Consider the following 14,099-nt stretch of genomic DNA (forward strand, 5'->3'; position numbering starts at 1 on the left):
GTTAGGAGCAGCGTGACGAGAGTCCTCCTGACCAGTAGGTGGCGATGACGCGCATTTGAGTTTGCACCAGCTGATTATTTCGAAGAAGAAGAGGAGGATGACGCTTTCATAGAAGAAGAGCAACGTTTTGTGTCGGTTATTAACGCGGTGGAGTTTATTAGGATAGACGATGGAGTTTCCCTTCGATATTAACCAGCTGTTCCCCGAGAGGATCTCCGTCTTAGACCACACGCTTGAGGCAGGTGGTAAATTTGCTGGGAGGTAAGCTGGATCTGTTAGTTTGTCCATCTCAGCTTTACCACAGAGTGACTGACAAAGGAAGGACCCGGATTCGTACTCGCGTCGCACTGTTGCACTGTTTATGTTTGCAGGCCCGACCTTCAGGCTTGTTGTGCTACAGTTATTGATGAACTCGGGAAGGCGTCGGCGAGGGTAAATATAGTTGGAATCCCTTTTCTAATGACACTGATTCTCAGCTCCGGATCTAATGGGATGCCTCACACTGTCATTGGGTTCATAACCGCGACAACCGCTGTAGATTTATTATGTTTGTATTGCTGTTTTTGGCTGATCATTGATGTTGATCATGACTAATGAGTCAATTTTAGTGCAGAACTATGTCATGTCCTGAACAAATTGTTTGTGATGTTGTTATAACATTTATTTCTGGGCATGTTTTCATTTAGAAATTGAAATCCAAGCATTAAGTATTGGTATTTAAACCCATTTTGCTAATTGTGTAATTTGCTGTGCAGGACTTTTCAAAATAAAAGTCTTAGCTCTGTAAGTACTGATGTATTAATAGGATCTTTCCTTTTTATTTGGATTATTTATTTATGCCTTTACATGTTTGATTGGTTGTTCTGCCGATCCACAAAGTCTCTGAAATTCGGTGACTTGGTCACTAAAATGTTCCATTTTGCTGTTTGTCCATCTGTCCAGTTTGTCCCACCTGTCCTGAAGGAGGTCACAGCTTTCAAGAGCAAGCTCTCTTGATTTGATCTGAGTTAAAATAAGTTAATGAAATAATGAAAGTTGGTGCAGTGTTGTTCTTCCACAGGCCCAGCAGCTTCCAGCACCTGTCACAAGTGCATCCAAGATGAAGTCGCAGAGACACCAGCTTTATCTACTAAAAGATGGCGAGAGCAACGGGTCTGTGTGTTTACATCTGTATATCTGCTAAGCATAGATGCCTGGATAGATACATACACTCTGTATTTTATTCTGTTGAGTGTTTTCTGGCAGGTCTATTAATTGTTCTTGCCTTGTATGCAGAGGACGAGGTGTTGTCACAGGATTTCTCAAGATCGGATACAAGAAGTTGTTCCTGCTTGTGAGTCACCACGTCGCTTATTGCTTTGTCCCCAGGATGGTGGTTTGGCTTTCAGATGTTCTGTTTGAAATTCTGGAAGTATGCCCTCTGTCTTGTGTTCAGGATCTCCAGAGTGTTCACGTCGAAGCGGAGCCCCTTTGTGTTCTGGATTTCTACATTGTGGAAAGCCTACAGCGACATGGTTATGGACTAGAGGTCTTTGACTTCATGCTGCAGGTGAACAATTGGGCTTTCCTGCTATAGTGGTTGATGTAGATGAAGTAATTCTGGCTTTGGTGCAGCATTGGTCATGTTCTTGGGTTTCACACCCAGCTTGGAATTATTTTACCAGCAGCTACTGTAGATAAAACAAGCACATTTGGAAAGTGTTAAGTTCTTACTAACCCATCTGTTATGATGCGTCATCACACAAATATGATGAAATCTAGATAAAATCTAATGTGATGCATGTATGTGTACAACTGGGTATTGGGCTTTAAAAACGTAGTTAAGGTACGTGGTCAAACGGCAGGAAAAGACAGTTGGATAAGATGAGGATAATAATACCTTCATGTGTTTCAGTGGCTTCTCTTTTCTCTTTGTAGGACAAGAATCTGGACCCAGTTCTGATGGCTTATGACCGGCCATCTCCTAAATTGCTATCCTTCCTAGCAAATCATTACCATTTGACTGAAAATGTTCCTCAGGTACTATTTGTCCACCAGCACAGTTTTGAAAAGGCCATTTTTAATTGAGGGGGGGTGTTCTTCAAAAGGACTCTGATGGCTGACAGACAAGCGGTTTTAGGACATGGCCCTTCATCTTTTGCCAGCAGACACATAGTGCTGGTCATGGATTTGGGCTGGTGTTTTAGTATCAACTTTGACTGACTACAGGCTGCTACACCTGGGGGAGACACCTCCCAGGACAGTCTGGTCAGACACAGTGTGAGGGAGCTGCTCAGTGTAGATGCACAACAGCAGTGTAGAACAATAACACAAGCATGGATGGAGGGATGAGTGGATGGAGGATGATGGATGAGTGGATGGATGATGGATGGATGATGGATGAGTGGATGTTGAATAGATGAGTGGATGTTGGATGGATGATGGATGGATGATGAGTGGATGATGGATGGATGGATGAGTGGATGATGGATGGATGAGTGGATGATGGATGGATGGATGAGTGGATGATGGATGGATGAGTGGATGATGGATGAGTGGATGATGGATGAGTGGATGGAGGATGGATGATGGATGGATGAATGAGTGGATGTTGGATGAATGGAGGATGAGTGGATGTTGGATGAGTGGATGATGGATGAGTGGATGGATGAGTGGATGATCATCAGTAGCCTCATTTTCTCCCTCTCTTACTTTTGGGCAGGTAAATAACTTTGTGGTGTTTAAGAGCTTCTTCCTCAACAGATCAGGTAATATTTTTGCTCTTTTCAGTTGGGTTTTATTGTTTTTGAACATCCTGTCGGAGTACAACGCGGCCTTTCCCTCCGCTTTTATTGCTGTAGTGTCCTGAACAAGTCAGTGTCTGAAGTTGCTTCAGAACTCGGAGCCAGAACCTCCTGGAGCGAAGGCAGTTTATGACAAATACATAAACACAATTTCATATTCTGTCACTTCATCTGCTCACATGGTGAAAACTGGACTGGGACTAGAACCGATTCCATTGGAACAACACAAAGCTATCACATCACTACTTCTGTATTTGTGGAGTAGTTGGTAGCCCAGCAGTTGGTCCAGACCATAATCTTCAGGAACCTACCAGAAGGGGGCTGTAGAGACTTAAGTAAGGGGCCCCTGGCGGCCCAGACCTGCACCAGCAGAACCAGCCTGCTTTTGTTTTGGTTGATCTCAAAAGTTTGGCTGGAACCTTCTTCATTAGCAGATGTGGTAAATGATGCAGAGCCCAAAGGTTTCAGGCTCCGACTTCTGTAAACAAAAAGGCTGCTGTCCGATTACACGCTGCACTTCCTGTTTACCAGAGCTGGACAGCCCAGTCCTACGAAGGCCAGCTCCAGGGTGGACAAAAGCCTGAGGAAAACCCAGCTGGATCACGGCCCCCCTAGGACTGGGCTGTCCATCCCTGCTGTAGACTGACTGACTGACTGACTGACTGACTGACTGACTGACAGCTCTTGGTGTCAGTCATAGTGGTTGTTGTCAGTTGTGTTCCCACTGACGGCGAGTGAAGCCAGAACTGGTTGTGATCACTGGTTCCAGCTGCCGTCACGGCCTCAAGAAGAACGTCAGCTCCTCGTGAGAGTGACGGAGCCGGTCTTCGTCCTCCTGCCTGCTTGGTTTGTCTGGTCACAGCAGCTTTCTGAATGACGTCTCTCTCTGTCTTCTCCCTTTTCTTCATATTTCTGCTCACCCATTCCTTTCGGTTCGTCCCCCTCTCATTGTTCTAATTTGACTCTTCTGATGAAGTTCACTAGGTCCTTGCACTGAAGACTGGGCAGTAATACCTCACTGATTTAGTCTCAGAGATGGAGAAGACATGTTGGAGCTGCTGTTAAAAACAATGGACACTGAGATTCTCTTTGAGTCCTCGCTTTTACCTGCCTGCTTGCCCCTCTGGACACCCATTAAAGTATCTGCCACCACAACGAGCAGCTGGGATTGCTTTTTTTCCCCGAACAGACGTGCCGACCGCTGTAGGATAACGATAAACTGCAGAAAAACACCTTTCCCCCCCCATTATTATCCTCATTTCCTTCCATCATTTCGTTGACCTGTTTATTTTCCATCCTATACTGCTCTTCTGTTTTGTTGTCCTTTTCCCTTTTTCTTTCTCATTTGCTGGCTGTCCTGAACCTTTTGGTAGCCAGTAGAGTCTCCATGTGGGCTTCATCTTGTGCCGTCTGGACCACAGAAGATGGGGCCAGCCAGTTCAGGTGCTACTCAGGTGAGCTTAATTGCTGTACGTTTATTACTTTTGATCCACCTTAGCAACCTCTTCTGAATCCGTTGCGGGGGATCAGGTCTGTGAGGTGGACAGCGAGGTCAGCCATCTTGCTGGTGGGGGACGTAGTTGTTGTGTAGTTGTTGATTTTTGTTGTTGTTTCATTTTAAAAGAATGCTCACACCGTCTGAGTTCTTTGATGTGAGCACATCCTCTGCTTTCATGTGACTTGTTCCTTCGATTTCAACAATAAACGTCTGTAAGAAACAACTTGGATCTGGTTTGTGTTGTACCTCAGCAGTTCATGACCAGAGGCCGGCTGTGTTTAGTTATTGATTTATGATGGTGTGCATCATTGCTAACATGTATAAACTACAGTCCAACTACGGCAGGATGAATCTTGTCTCATGCACATATGCGGGCCAGAACTACAGCTGCCTCCATGGAAGGAAAACATGTTTCTGTAATGTAGAGAAGCAATAAAGTCTCTACGAACTCCTCCTGAAGAGGCCCAAACCATTCCACACACTGGCAGGGTTAGGGTTAGGGTTAGGGTTAGGCTGGCAGGCTGTTGAGAAGCTCGGTGAGGTCTGGACTCTGGTGGCCCATCCCTCTGTGAAATGATGTCTCATCATCCCTGAACCCCTCTCACTATCTGAGCCCAGGAATCCTGGAATTGTCATCTTGCCTGTATCATCAGGGAAGAAGACCTCCACTGATGGAGGAACCTGGTCATGCAGGATCTTTAGGTAGTCCGACCTCATTCTTTGGGCCAATGATGTTGCTGAACCTGGACCGGAGAACCTGCAGCACCCCCACACCAGAAAGAGTAAAACAAGCATCTTTTATAAAGTCCATCACCGAACAGAGAGGATGACACCAGTTGTTAGTTCTGGACCCCCAACCCCCCCAGAATGTTTCACAATCACTCCCACCTAACAATGCACCCCTTCAATAATGCCAATGACCACCGATGACCAAACCAAAACCATCAGGGTTCCCACCAGTCAGTCAGAGGAGAAAAGCCTCTTGAGGGAACGTCCAGCTGACTTTTTAAAGATGAAGACGAGAGGACTTCAGCAAAACAAATCTCTTACTGGGCACTCTGGCCCACTTAAATGGGATTTCCGACCTTCGCAAAGGTGAAAGATAATGCCAACACTGGAAGAATGTGATGGCTTTGGATCTTTCAAGGCTGAAAGCCAGGGTGCTTTGATCAAAAAGATATCTCCTTATACTGTAGAACCTATGCCCTGTTCTGTCGGCTTGTCCTTAGGATTTTCTCATCTTCTGAGTTGTCAATAAAACTTTCAGAACCCTGCCAGCGAATCCTGGACGCTGTTAATCAGGTGAATTCAGCCATATTCAACACACGGTCCTTTGAGGATTCAGATCTCTACCCAGCAACAACCTTTGTTAAATTAAGACAACTCGGAGCACTCCTGAAGCACCTTGACTACCCAATCGATAGGCCATAATCTGCAACTAGCAACATCCGCTTCTACCGAATCTAACCCTCAAAAATTAAATGAAATTTTGTCAGATCCTCCAAACTCCTGCTTGTTTGAGGGCTCAGACTTGGTTTGAAGGTTAACTTGAGACAGGTCTGGGTTAGGCAGTCCAGGGTAAACCTCTCCTTAAAATCAACATTTGTGTGAGGTGGGATGGAATTATTTGCTCAATTCCCAGTTACAAGCTGATCAATAGAACTATAAGTGTTGCGTCAACGGCAGCGGTACCACTCCCGGCCAGGTCGTGGCGCTGCTGCGTCCCAGCCTGCAGCTCTAAGCACCAACGAAGAAGAAGTAACGGCAGGCGGAGGAGAAGGACGACGAGGACGAAAATAATTATTACTAGTTTTATTAGTATTGTAAATATTGTCATTACTGGCGCGTTCCACGTTGCGTTTTAGTGATCTGCTGAGGCGAGAGCTGTGAGTTCATCTCAGGAGACCATCTTTACCACGCGAAGACCACTTTACCGACCACCACAGCTGACCTGAGACAAGGATCCGCATCGTCTTTGAGGTTAGTGCGAGTTCAATGAGGCTGGTTTACATTGGGATTCAGGCTGTCGGCGAAGGCCAAGGTATAAACTGACAGCTGAATACACCAGTGTAACTGTCTCGAGTTGAAATAATGCCTACACGACTACAGAATTACGGTCACGAATGCAGATGAGTAACAAATCTGTAACTGCTGCAGAAATGATTTTAGTGATTCTAAATCATCGGCCTCCGTGAAATGGCTCAATGTTGGGCTAAAGTGGCACTTAGCATAGTGTAGCACAGCAGCTAAATCATGCACATCAGTAAGATTGTCTGTCTGTCCCTGTCTTTGCTTATCTTTCTCTCTCAGTGTCTCTCTGTCTCCGCCTACCTGTCTGACAATCTCCTTCCCTGTCTCACTTCCTCTCTCTCTCTCAGCTTACCTGTCTACCTCTATCTCTGCCGACCTGTCTTCTGCTATCTCCCCCTGTCTCTTGCCTGTCTCACTCTCTTGCTGTCTCTCTCTCACCGTCTGTCTCCCGCCACTGCATGGACAGGTCTCACCAGTCGCTGTTGGTGCTTCGACACATGCTGAACTGTTAAACATGAAACTTTGCTGACTTTGTTCATGTCCTGTCCTTATTTTAGGTGATGGTCTGCTGGTGACCGGGGTGCCTTGACCCCTGACCCCTGTGGTGAATGGCTGTGAGCAGGTGGGGCTTCACCTTCAGGGTGACGTCTGTTTGCCTGCCCTGCCAGAAGGCAATCAGTCAAAACTAAGAGCTGGATTCTGAGCCAGGTGAGTGCAAACGGTCTGTTTTTTTTTCCCCTCCAACATCAAACTGGTTTTATCTTTTTAATGAAAGCTGGTGGTTGTTTATCAGATGAAGCTGCTCTGTTGTTGAAGACTAGATGCAACTTAAAGGAAAGCAAGACACCATCAGGGGAAGTGAGAGCCTTCTCTATTCAGCCTGACTGACTCATGTAGATCCTCATTCCTCCAGCTCAGAGGAGTCTATTAACGTCTAACCAAGGGTCAACTGGACGGTTTTCCAGTATTTTATTTGGGAACCTTTCCGTAACTCTTCACCATAATAGCAAGATTGCTATCATTGGCTGCTCATTCCTGATTTAAGCTGCAGGGAGTCACTGGAAGCTAGCTCATTTGTACCAGTAGAGAGGCAGCAGTCTCCGAAACAGTCGGTCCCCTCCATGGGACACACATCCACTCTTTACAGAGGGCCTGTTCACTTCTGGACCCCTGCATATTGCCCTAGAGCAAGTTAGCAGAGTGAGCATCAAAATTGCCCCCGGCCCTGACCCCCAACAAGCAACGATGGCAAGGAAAAGCTCCTCTTTGATATCTGTGAGGATTCTCAATCATCCAGGTCGTAGTTATCCATCGCAGTGTTTCGGTTTCTCTCCAGTTCTAAGCTCGCTGAGGGCAGAGCTGGAACATACAGCCCTTGTGGACCATGCTAGTGATCTGGGTGCTCATCTGAGAGTCGTTGGCAGGGACGTTGGCAGGGTTGTTCACAGTGTGGGTGCTTCCCCTTTGTCTCCTGGGTCACATGGTGGTGAATCACCAGGGCTCATGAAATGGTGTGAACTTTCGGATTGTTGGCAGAAAGAGTGGCGGACTGCTAGTATGTGGGTGATAGGAAGTGCCTCAGCCTCCACCTCTGTTGGATGGTGGTTTTTCCAACAACATGGATGCTTCCTTGACACGCCTCTTGAACCATTAACAGAGCGCTAATGGTGGCTCACGGTGCTTCAGAAGCATAACACACAAACAGTATTGATGCATTAGCCTGTCCGTCGCTGCTCTTGGCTGCTACCTCGCTGGCTAACTTGTTTGTGGATTGCCGTGGTGTGGTTGTAAAAGGTCAACCCATGTGGCCCAACACAACGTGAAAAATTGCAACTCGTCACCTAACGGTGACCTGACTCCACCCCAATCCGAGTACTGCAAACCTCCTTTGTAGACAGAAAGCTCATTTGCTAAATTATTGATGCTAATTGAGCAACACTGGTTAGATGGATGATAGATTTTGATGCGGATGTAATCTCCTTAACACAAATTGAATTCGCTATTGTACAGTACCCACAAGATGAGGATGAGGGTGGGACAATGCCAATAAAGTGATGTGATAAAGTTCATGTATTGTGAATGTGTTTATTCTTAATCATTTTTAATTGTCATGGGGCTTTTCATTCATTTCCTCTGCAGGGCATTTAACTGGCAGTTGATCTATGAGACACGTGCCATGGTTTGTGCATCGTGGGCCGTGGCGCCACCAAACAGCCTGAGATACCACACACTAAGCAGCTGACGCTGTCCCACCCGCTTCATCCTGCTGTACGACCTCATTGCGAGGGGACGGGCCATTGGAGGACTCCATCAGTCTGTGTGAACTAGTGCCCCAAGGTGAAGTGGACAGGTCTACAGACAGTGTTGGAGGTCCCGGTGTGCTGGGATGCGAAACTTGGGGATCTCCTCGGGTCCCCGTCTCCTCCGAGTTCTGCTTTCCACTGACCACAGTGGACGGCAGGAGACCAGATGATATCAGCGTTTGGTGTTATCAAGAGAGACAAACACAGTTGCTTCAGAAGCCTGTTTGAAGGAGAGAGCTGTCCTGCTCCTTTCACCAGTGGTTCCCACATTTTTACTGCTTTCATTGCTTGGGCAGAGAGCCTGCACTGAGCCGGAGAACCGCTACGCAAACCGGAGGCGGAGAACAAGCATTTAGCTGTTCCTCAACAGTCGAGAGCAGCTTTGTTGTAGCCATACGGAGACTGTTCAGAGCGACGTAGAAGAAGATGGTAAACGGGAGGAGAAACTGGCCCTGATGTACGAAAGACTGAGGACGGAGGTAAGAATGGCTATCAGGAATGTGTCCTATGTTTCTATAGGTGTTTCTATAACTATCTCCATCTCACTAGAGAATATCACGAGAATATCGCCCGCAAAAGTTGTTTCCTTCAGTCATTAGCAGTGAAACTCATGCATTTATTACACACACTGATAATCCCGAACATATTTTTTGCCCCTGAGTTGCGGTCAAGTTTTTAAAATGAACAATGAACAGATCGATGCTCCACTATTGACTCATACTTACAGCGCCACCTGCTTGGTGACAGGAAGTTACCGGCCCTTGAGTTACAGTACAAAAGGCAAAAAGGTAGTGATACTTTGCACAGAGGTCGCACTGGTAATATAGACTTTATAACGGTGCCACAGCTTAGTGAGCATGAGAACGCTGCTGCACCTTTCATTGTTATTGAAGGAAGTGAATCAAGCCACTAAATAGCCATGTGAATGAGTTCCATTGGAATGTGCATCCTTTTAAATAAACAAAGATGTCTAAATACCAGGCCAACATGTGGATTGGTTTGGTGGCGTTGCGCAGTGGACTGGGCCAGTTGGGATGGCTGCTGTTTGTCATCATGGGTGGATGATGGATGGGTGGGTGGTGGTGGAGGTGATCGAGGTTGTCACCAGGCAGGTGTCCTCCAGGAGTTGTCCTCCAGGAGGTTGTCCTCCAGGAAGGTGTCCTCCAGGGAAGGTGTCCTCCAGGAGGGTGTCCTCCAGGAAGGTGTCCTCCAGGAGGGTGTCCTCCAGGAAGGTGTCCTCCAGGAGGTTGTCCTCAGGAGGGTGTCCTCCAGGAAGGTGTCCTCCAGGAGGTTGTCCTCCAGGAGGGTGTCCTCCAGGAGGTTTGTCCTCCAGGAGGTTGTCCTCCAGGAGGTTGTCCTCCAGGAAGGTGTCCTCCAGGAGGTTGTCCTCCAGGAGGGTGTCCTCAGGAGGTTGTCCTCCAGGAAGGTGTCCTCCAGGAAGGTGTCCTCCAGGAGGGTGTCCTCTTCTCCAGATTGCAGCTGGCCTTCTTCATGGTCTTTCCGTCTCTTATCTTGCCGCCCAGTGCTGCTCCCCAGTAAAGAGCGCTGGTCACAGCCGACTGGTCAAGGATCTGAGCTCCCTCTGGAAGTGGACTCTGCTCATCTTCTCCTTGAGGTTATAAAGCCATAAAGTGTGTAGTGGGTGAGGGGGGCATCACTGAGGTTCTCCACAAGAGCAGCTGTGTCGTCAGTCTGTGTCAGTGAATGTAGATGTGAGCTCCACTTTCTGACCAGTTCAGGTGAAGGGACGAAGGGGGTGTGAGGAGGGGAACAATCAGGTCCAAAATCTCCCAAATGTGACTTATTTCAGAAAGTTTTCAGCCCTTTTCTGTCTGCTCCTCTCTGCCAGCTTCCGCGTTTCTTCAAGAAGAACCATGATTACTCGATGTATTCAGCAGATCTGGAATTCATCAATGGACCCTTAAATATGAAGACCAGGTAAAGGGGGGGGGGGCGATGCGAGCCTGTTTTTAGGCGGGGGCTACTCCGCCGTTTTCACAGAGGACGTGTGCGGTACCAGCTCTTCCTCCTCACTTTGGCGCCTTCTGTCTTTGTGTTATTACGCTGAGGTTCGGTTGGAGGTTCTGAAGCTCACCAAGCACATGGAGGACGGGACCATCAGGCCCGCTGGAGGGTCAAAGGTCTTCCATTTCACTCTGTGCTGCTCGCTTCTACTACAAGGACAAATCTCAGCTGTACAGGTATCGCGCAGCATCATCACAACCTGCGATTTGACATGTGTTGTCTTCCAACGAATGCTACGTGGCTACACAAAGGCTTCACAAATGCTACATGAATGCTACACAAATGCTACGAAACTCTTCCACGGGTTTAAGGAGCCACAGCTCGTGAGCCTGAGCGAGGGGGAGGAGCATAGATGAGTCTGTCAAACAGCCAAGAAGCTCAGCTTCTCCTAAAATGTGTTAGAACATGTGAACCTCGAAGACCAGTTGTCCTGGTTCGTCCTGGTTTGTCCAGGCCTGGACGCTGGGCTTCTGCAGAGCTAGTTTAGTCCGTTTGGAGCTTGTAAGACTGGAGACAACCTGCAGTTCATGCCAATAAACCTCCATCAACTTTCCTTCCTTCAGCCTGAGAGGTGCACTTTCAGATCTCCGGCTCTAATTTTAACTATTAATAGAATCAACGTTGGTTAGTAAAGGGTTCTAATGTCCTGGCTGGTGCTGCCCTCCGGTCGGCTGTGGTTCTGTCCGTGTCCTGCTGACAGCAGAGGACAACATTAACTAGTGTTGTGTTCTGTAGGACCTCAGACGCCTTCTCCACCTTTTACCTGGGAGAAGATGGACTCATTCACTGTCACAGAGTTGAAAAGGTGAGTTGGTGACCGTTTTAGAGGATGGACGGGGACTTTATAATGACCTCTGACACAGCAGTGGTGCTACTGTTACTGTCCCCACAGGGGCACATGCATGAGCACATGCTTGCATCAAGCAGAAAAATTACCCCAAAGCCTTTTTTAGCTTAGGCCTTCTAAACCTTAAAGACTGAGTCAGAGGCCCCCTCCAGTACCCCCCCAGTACCCCCCCAGTACTCCCTTCAGCACCATCCAGGCTTATCTTGAGGTTATTTGAGTCCAACCTGGTGAATTAACTGCCAGATTTCTAAAAGCATGAGGGGCTGGTTTGGTGTTCCATGTCCAGGATTATGTTGTTTTTATTTAGTTTTGGAATTGATCTTTAATTTAACAGAAGAACTTGAGCACTCATAGATTTTCTCAGAGAGATGTGGGGTGGATGATCCATCTATATGTGGAACATCCCGTCTGCTCCTCTTTCTGGAACGAAGCACCCGCCTCTCCAGGTGCACCTTCTTGGTGGTCCGTGCAGTGCCTGTAACAGTCCGAGCCCTGAATGGAACTGCCAGCCAGTTTGGTGACCTCGGCCTCAGTTACAGTAGAACCCCAAAGACTCCAGGGTCTTTAGCAGAGTCTTCAAAGGTTCTGGTACCGGTACTAAATCAGTCACCCAAGTTGGAGTAGCACTTTCCTTCAATATAGCATATGCGATGCTACTGTTGCTAACAGTGGTGAGCATTTATCTCCTTATTTACCAATTTTAGTTATAATCAGCAAGGTACCGAACCACAAATGCTCCCAAAGAGCCCCGTGATGAATGACAATCCAGGGGTGGAGCTGCCCCGCCCGCGTGTGTCCCCTCACCACCCCCCCGAAAAGGGACCAAGCGGTTAAGGAGACAAATGAGTTCTAATCAGGTCGTGAAGGCCGTCGGTAGGTATGGCTGCTACCTTCAGTCCCAGCTGAAGCAGATAATCAGCAGCAGGTCCTGGTGTCTTCCAGATGATGCCAAGTCAGCCCCCCATCCCTGTCCAGGGTCACCTCGCTCCTGGCCAAGACTCTGGTGGCGCTCGGGCTTCAAGAGCAGCGGCCGGCTCTGAACCCTGCTTGCCCCTCCTGCTGACCTCACTCCGACAGGCGAGAACCCCCCTCAGCAGGACTGATTAGACTTTCCTCTCCCGTGGCTTCCTGGTTCGCTGTCCACGTCTTCCTCGTGACCCCGCTCCAGGCTGTTCTGTGTGCTCTGTATTTGGTCCTTGACTGGAAACCTGGGAGATAAACCGGGAAGGATTCAAACCTTTAACTTGTTTTTCAGTTTACAGCTCTTGTCAAACTCACCAAAAAAGGAACTCTAGCTCTAATGTCGCGCCTGCATGGTAAATGCTGCTTTTTTTGTGAAATGTTCGGCGTTTCCGGATGGTTTTTCAGCTGCTAACCAGCTCTTCCCAGCATTCCCAGCAGCCTTACGCACTGTAACCTACGTAGGACAAGACCTGGATCTTGCTGTCTGAAATAAAGCTGTTTGGGTTAATGTTGTCGTCATTTCCACAGGGGTGTGCGTGCTCGCTCAGTTTCTACAGGCTTCACAGTCAGCCGTCGTCCTCTTCATCATCATCTTCAGCAATAATCGATAAATCAGCCGACCACGTGCACGCCGTGGCCTCGTGCTCGGGAATCCCTTCGTTGGGTGTTTTCTTTAATCCTTTGATGTTGCGTTCAGAGCATTTCTGCTGCTCTAACGCGTCGACATCTTCCTCCTGACTGGACGTCAGAACGCCTAGTTACTCTGGGAACTTTGGTCATTTGAAACTTGTCTCTGTTGATCGTTGCTCTCAGGCCTCGAAAACACTCACGTGGAAAAGCTTCACTCATGTTTCTTCTTTAATCGAGTGAAAAACAATGAAGCCCAATTAAATTGTTCCTCTCCTCCCCTCCTCTCTTGTCCTCTCCTTTCCTCCTCTCTTGTCCTCTCCTTTCCTCCTCTCCCCTCCTCTCCTCTCCCCTCCTCTCCCCCTCTCCTTTCCTCCTCTCTTGTCCTCTCTTCCCTCCTCTCCTCTTCTCCTCTCTTGTCCTCTCCTTTCCTCCTCTCTTGTCCTCTCCTCTCCTCTCCTTTCCTCTCCCCCTCCTCTCCTTTCCTCCTCTCTCTGTCCTCTCCTCCCCTCCTCTCCTCTCTTGTCCTCTCCTTTCCTCCTCTCTTGTCCCTCCTCTCTTGTCCTCTCCCCTCCTCTCCTTTCCTCCTCTCTTGTCCTCTCCTCTCCCCTCCTCTCTTGTCCTCTCCTTTCCTCTCTCATCCTCTTCCCTCCTCTCCTTTCCTCTCCCTCCTCCTCTCTCCTCTCCCCTCTTCTCCTCTCCCCCTCCCCTCTTGTCCTCTCCTTTCCTCCTCTCTTGTCCTCTCTCTTCTCCTCCTCTCCTCTCCTTGTCCTCCTCTCCCCTCCTCCCTCTTGTCCTCTCCTCTCTTGTCCTCTCCTCTTCCCTCCTCCTCCTTTCCTCCTCTCATGTCCTCTCTCCTCTCCCCTCCTCTCTTGTCCCTCCTTCTCTCTGTCTCTCTTCCCTCCTCTCTCCCTCCTCTCCGCCTCCTTTCCTCCTCTCTTGTCCTCTTCTCCCTCTCCTCTCCTCCTCCCCTCCCTCCTCCTCCTCCCCTCCTCTCCCCTCCTCTCCTCCTCTCTTGTCCT

The 14,099-nt window shown here is 48.3% G+C and overlaps 2 protein-coding genes across 3 annotated transcripts; both read left to right on the top strand.

Moving 5' to 3' along the window:
* Window positions 1-93: 93 nt before the first annotated feature.
* Window positions 94-4,504, top strand: LOC115251809 (alpha-tubulin N-acetyltransferase 1). Of its 2 annotated transcripts, XM_029845442.1 has the most exons (8): window positions 94-261; window positions 372-432; window positions 1,061-1,152; window positions 1,276-1,333; window positions 1,436-1,549; window positions 1,918-2,019; window positions 2,702-2,747; window positions 3,760-4,504. In XM_029845442.1, exons 1-8 carry the CDS (start codon window positions 170-172, stop codon window positions 3,765-3,767), a joined length of 573 nt encoding a protein of 190 aa, XP_029701302.1. In that variant the 5' UTR covers window positions 94-169; the 3' UTR covers window positions 3,768-4,504. The 2 variants fall into 2 exon arrangements, with proteins under 2 accessions (XP_029701302.1, XP_029701301.1); XM_029845441.1 differs by having other exon boundaries at window positions 2,702-4,504.
* Window positions 4,505-9,007: 4,503 nt separating this feature from the next.
* On the top strand, window positions 9,008-12,594 carry c12h6orf136 (chromosome 12 C6orf136 homolog). Its single transcript, XM_029845515.1, is given in 8 exon segments — window positions 9,008-9,094; window positions 10,465-10,553; window positions 10,617-10,638; window positions 10,640-10,730; window positions 10,733-10,777; window positions 10,780-10,816; window positions 11,376-11,445; window positions 12,430-12,594. Coding segments are annotated over 8 exon segments (543 nt in total). The 5' UTR covers window positions 9,008-9,070.
* The last annotated feature ends 1,505 nt before the right edge of the window (window positions 12,595-14,099 follow it).

This window comes from Takifugu rubripes, chromosome 12 (genome assembly GCF_901000725.2).
Source record: "Takifugu rubripes chromosome 12, fTakRub1.2, whole genome shotgun sequence".
Taxonomy (NCBI): Eukaryota; Metazoa; Chordata; class Actinopteri; order Tetraodontiformes; family Tetraodontidae; genus Takifugu; species Takifugu rubripes.

Excerpts from the sequence above, each read along its gene's own strand:
- LOC115251809 (XM_029845441.1), top strand. The coding sequence starts at position 170 with ATGGAGTTTCCCTTCGATATTAACCAGCTGTTCCCCGAGAGGATCTCC. Across the intron at positions 262-371 it reads GGTGGTAAATTTGCTGGGAG|GCCCGACCTTCAGGCTTGTT; the intron begins GTAAGCTGGATC and ends TTATGTTTGCAG. Across the intron at positions 1,334-1,435 it reads ACAAGAAGTTGTTCCTGCTT|GATCTCCAGAGTGTTCACGT; the intron begins GTGAGTCACCAC and ends TCTTGTGTTCAG.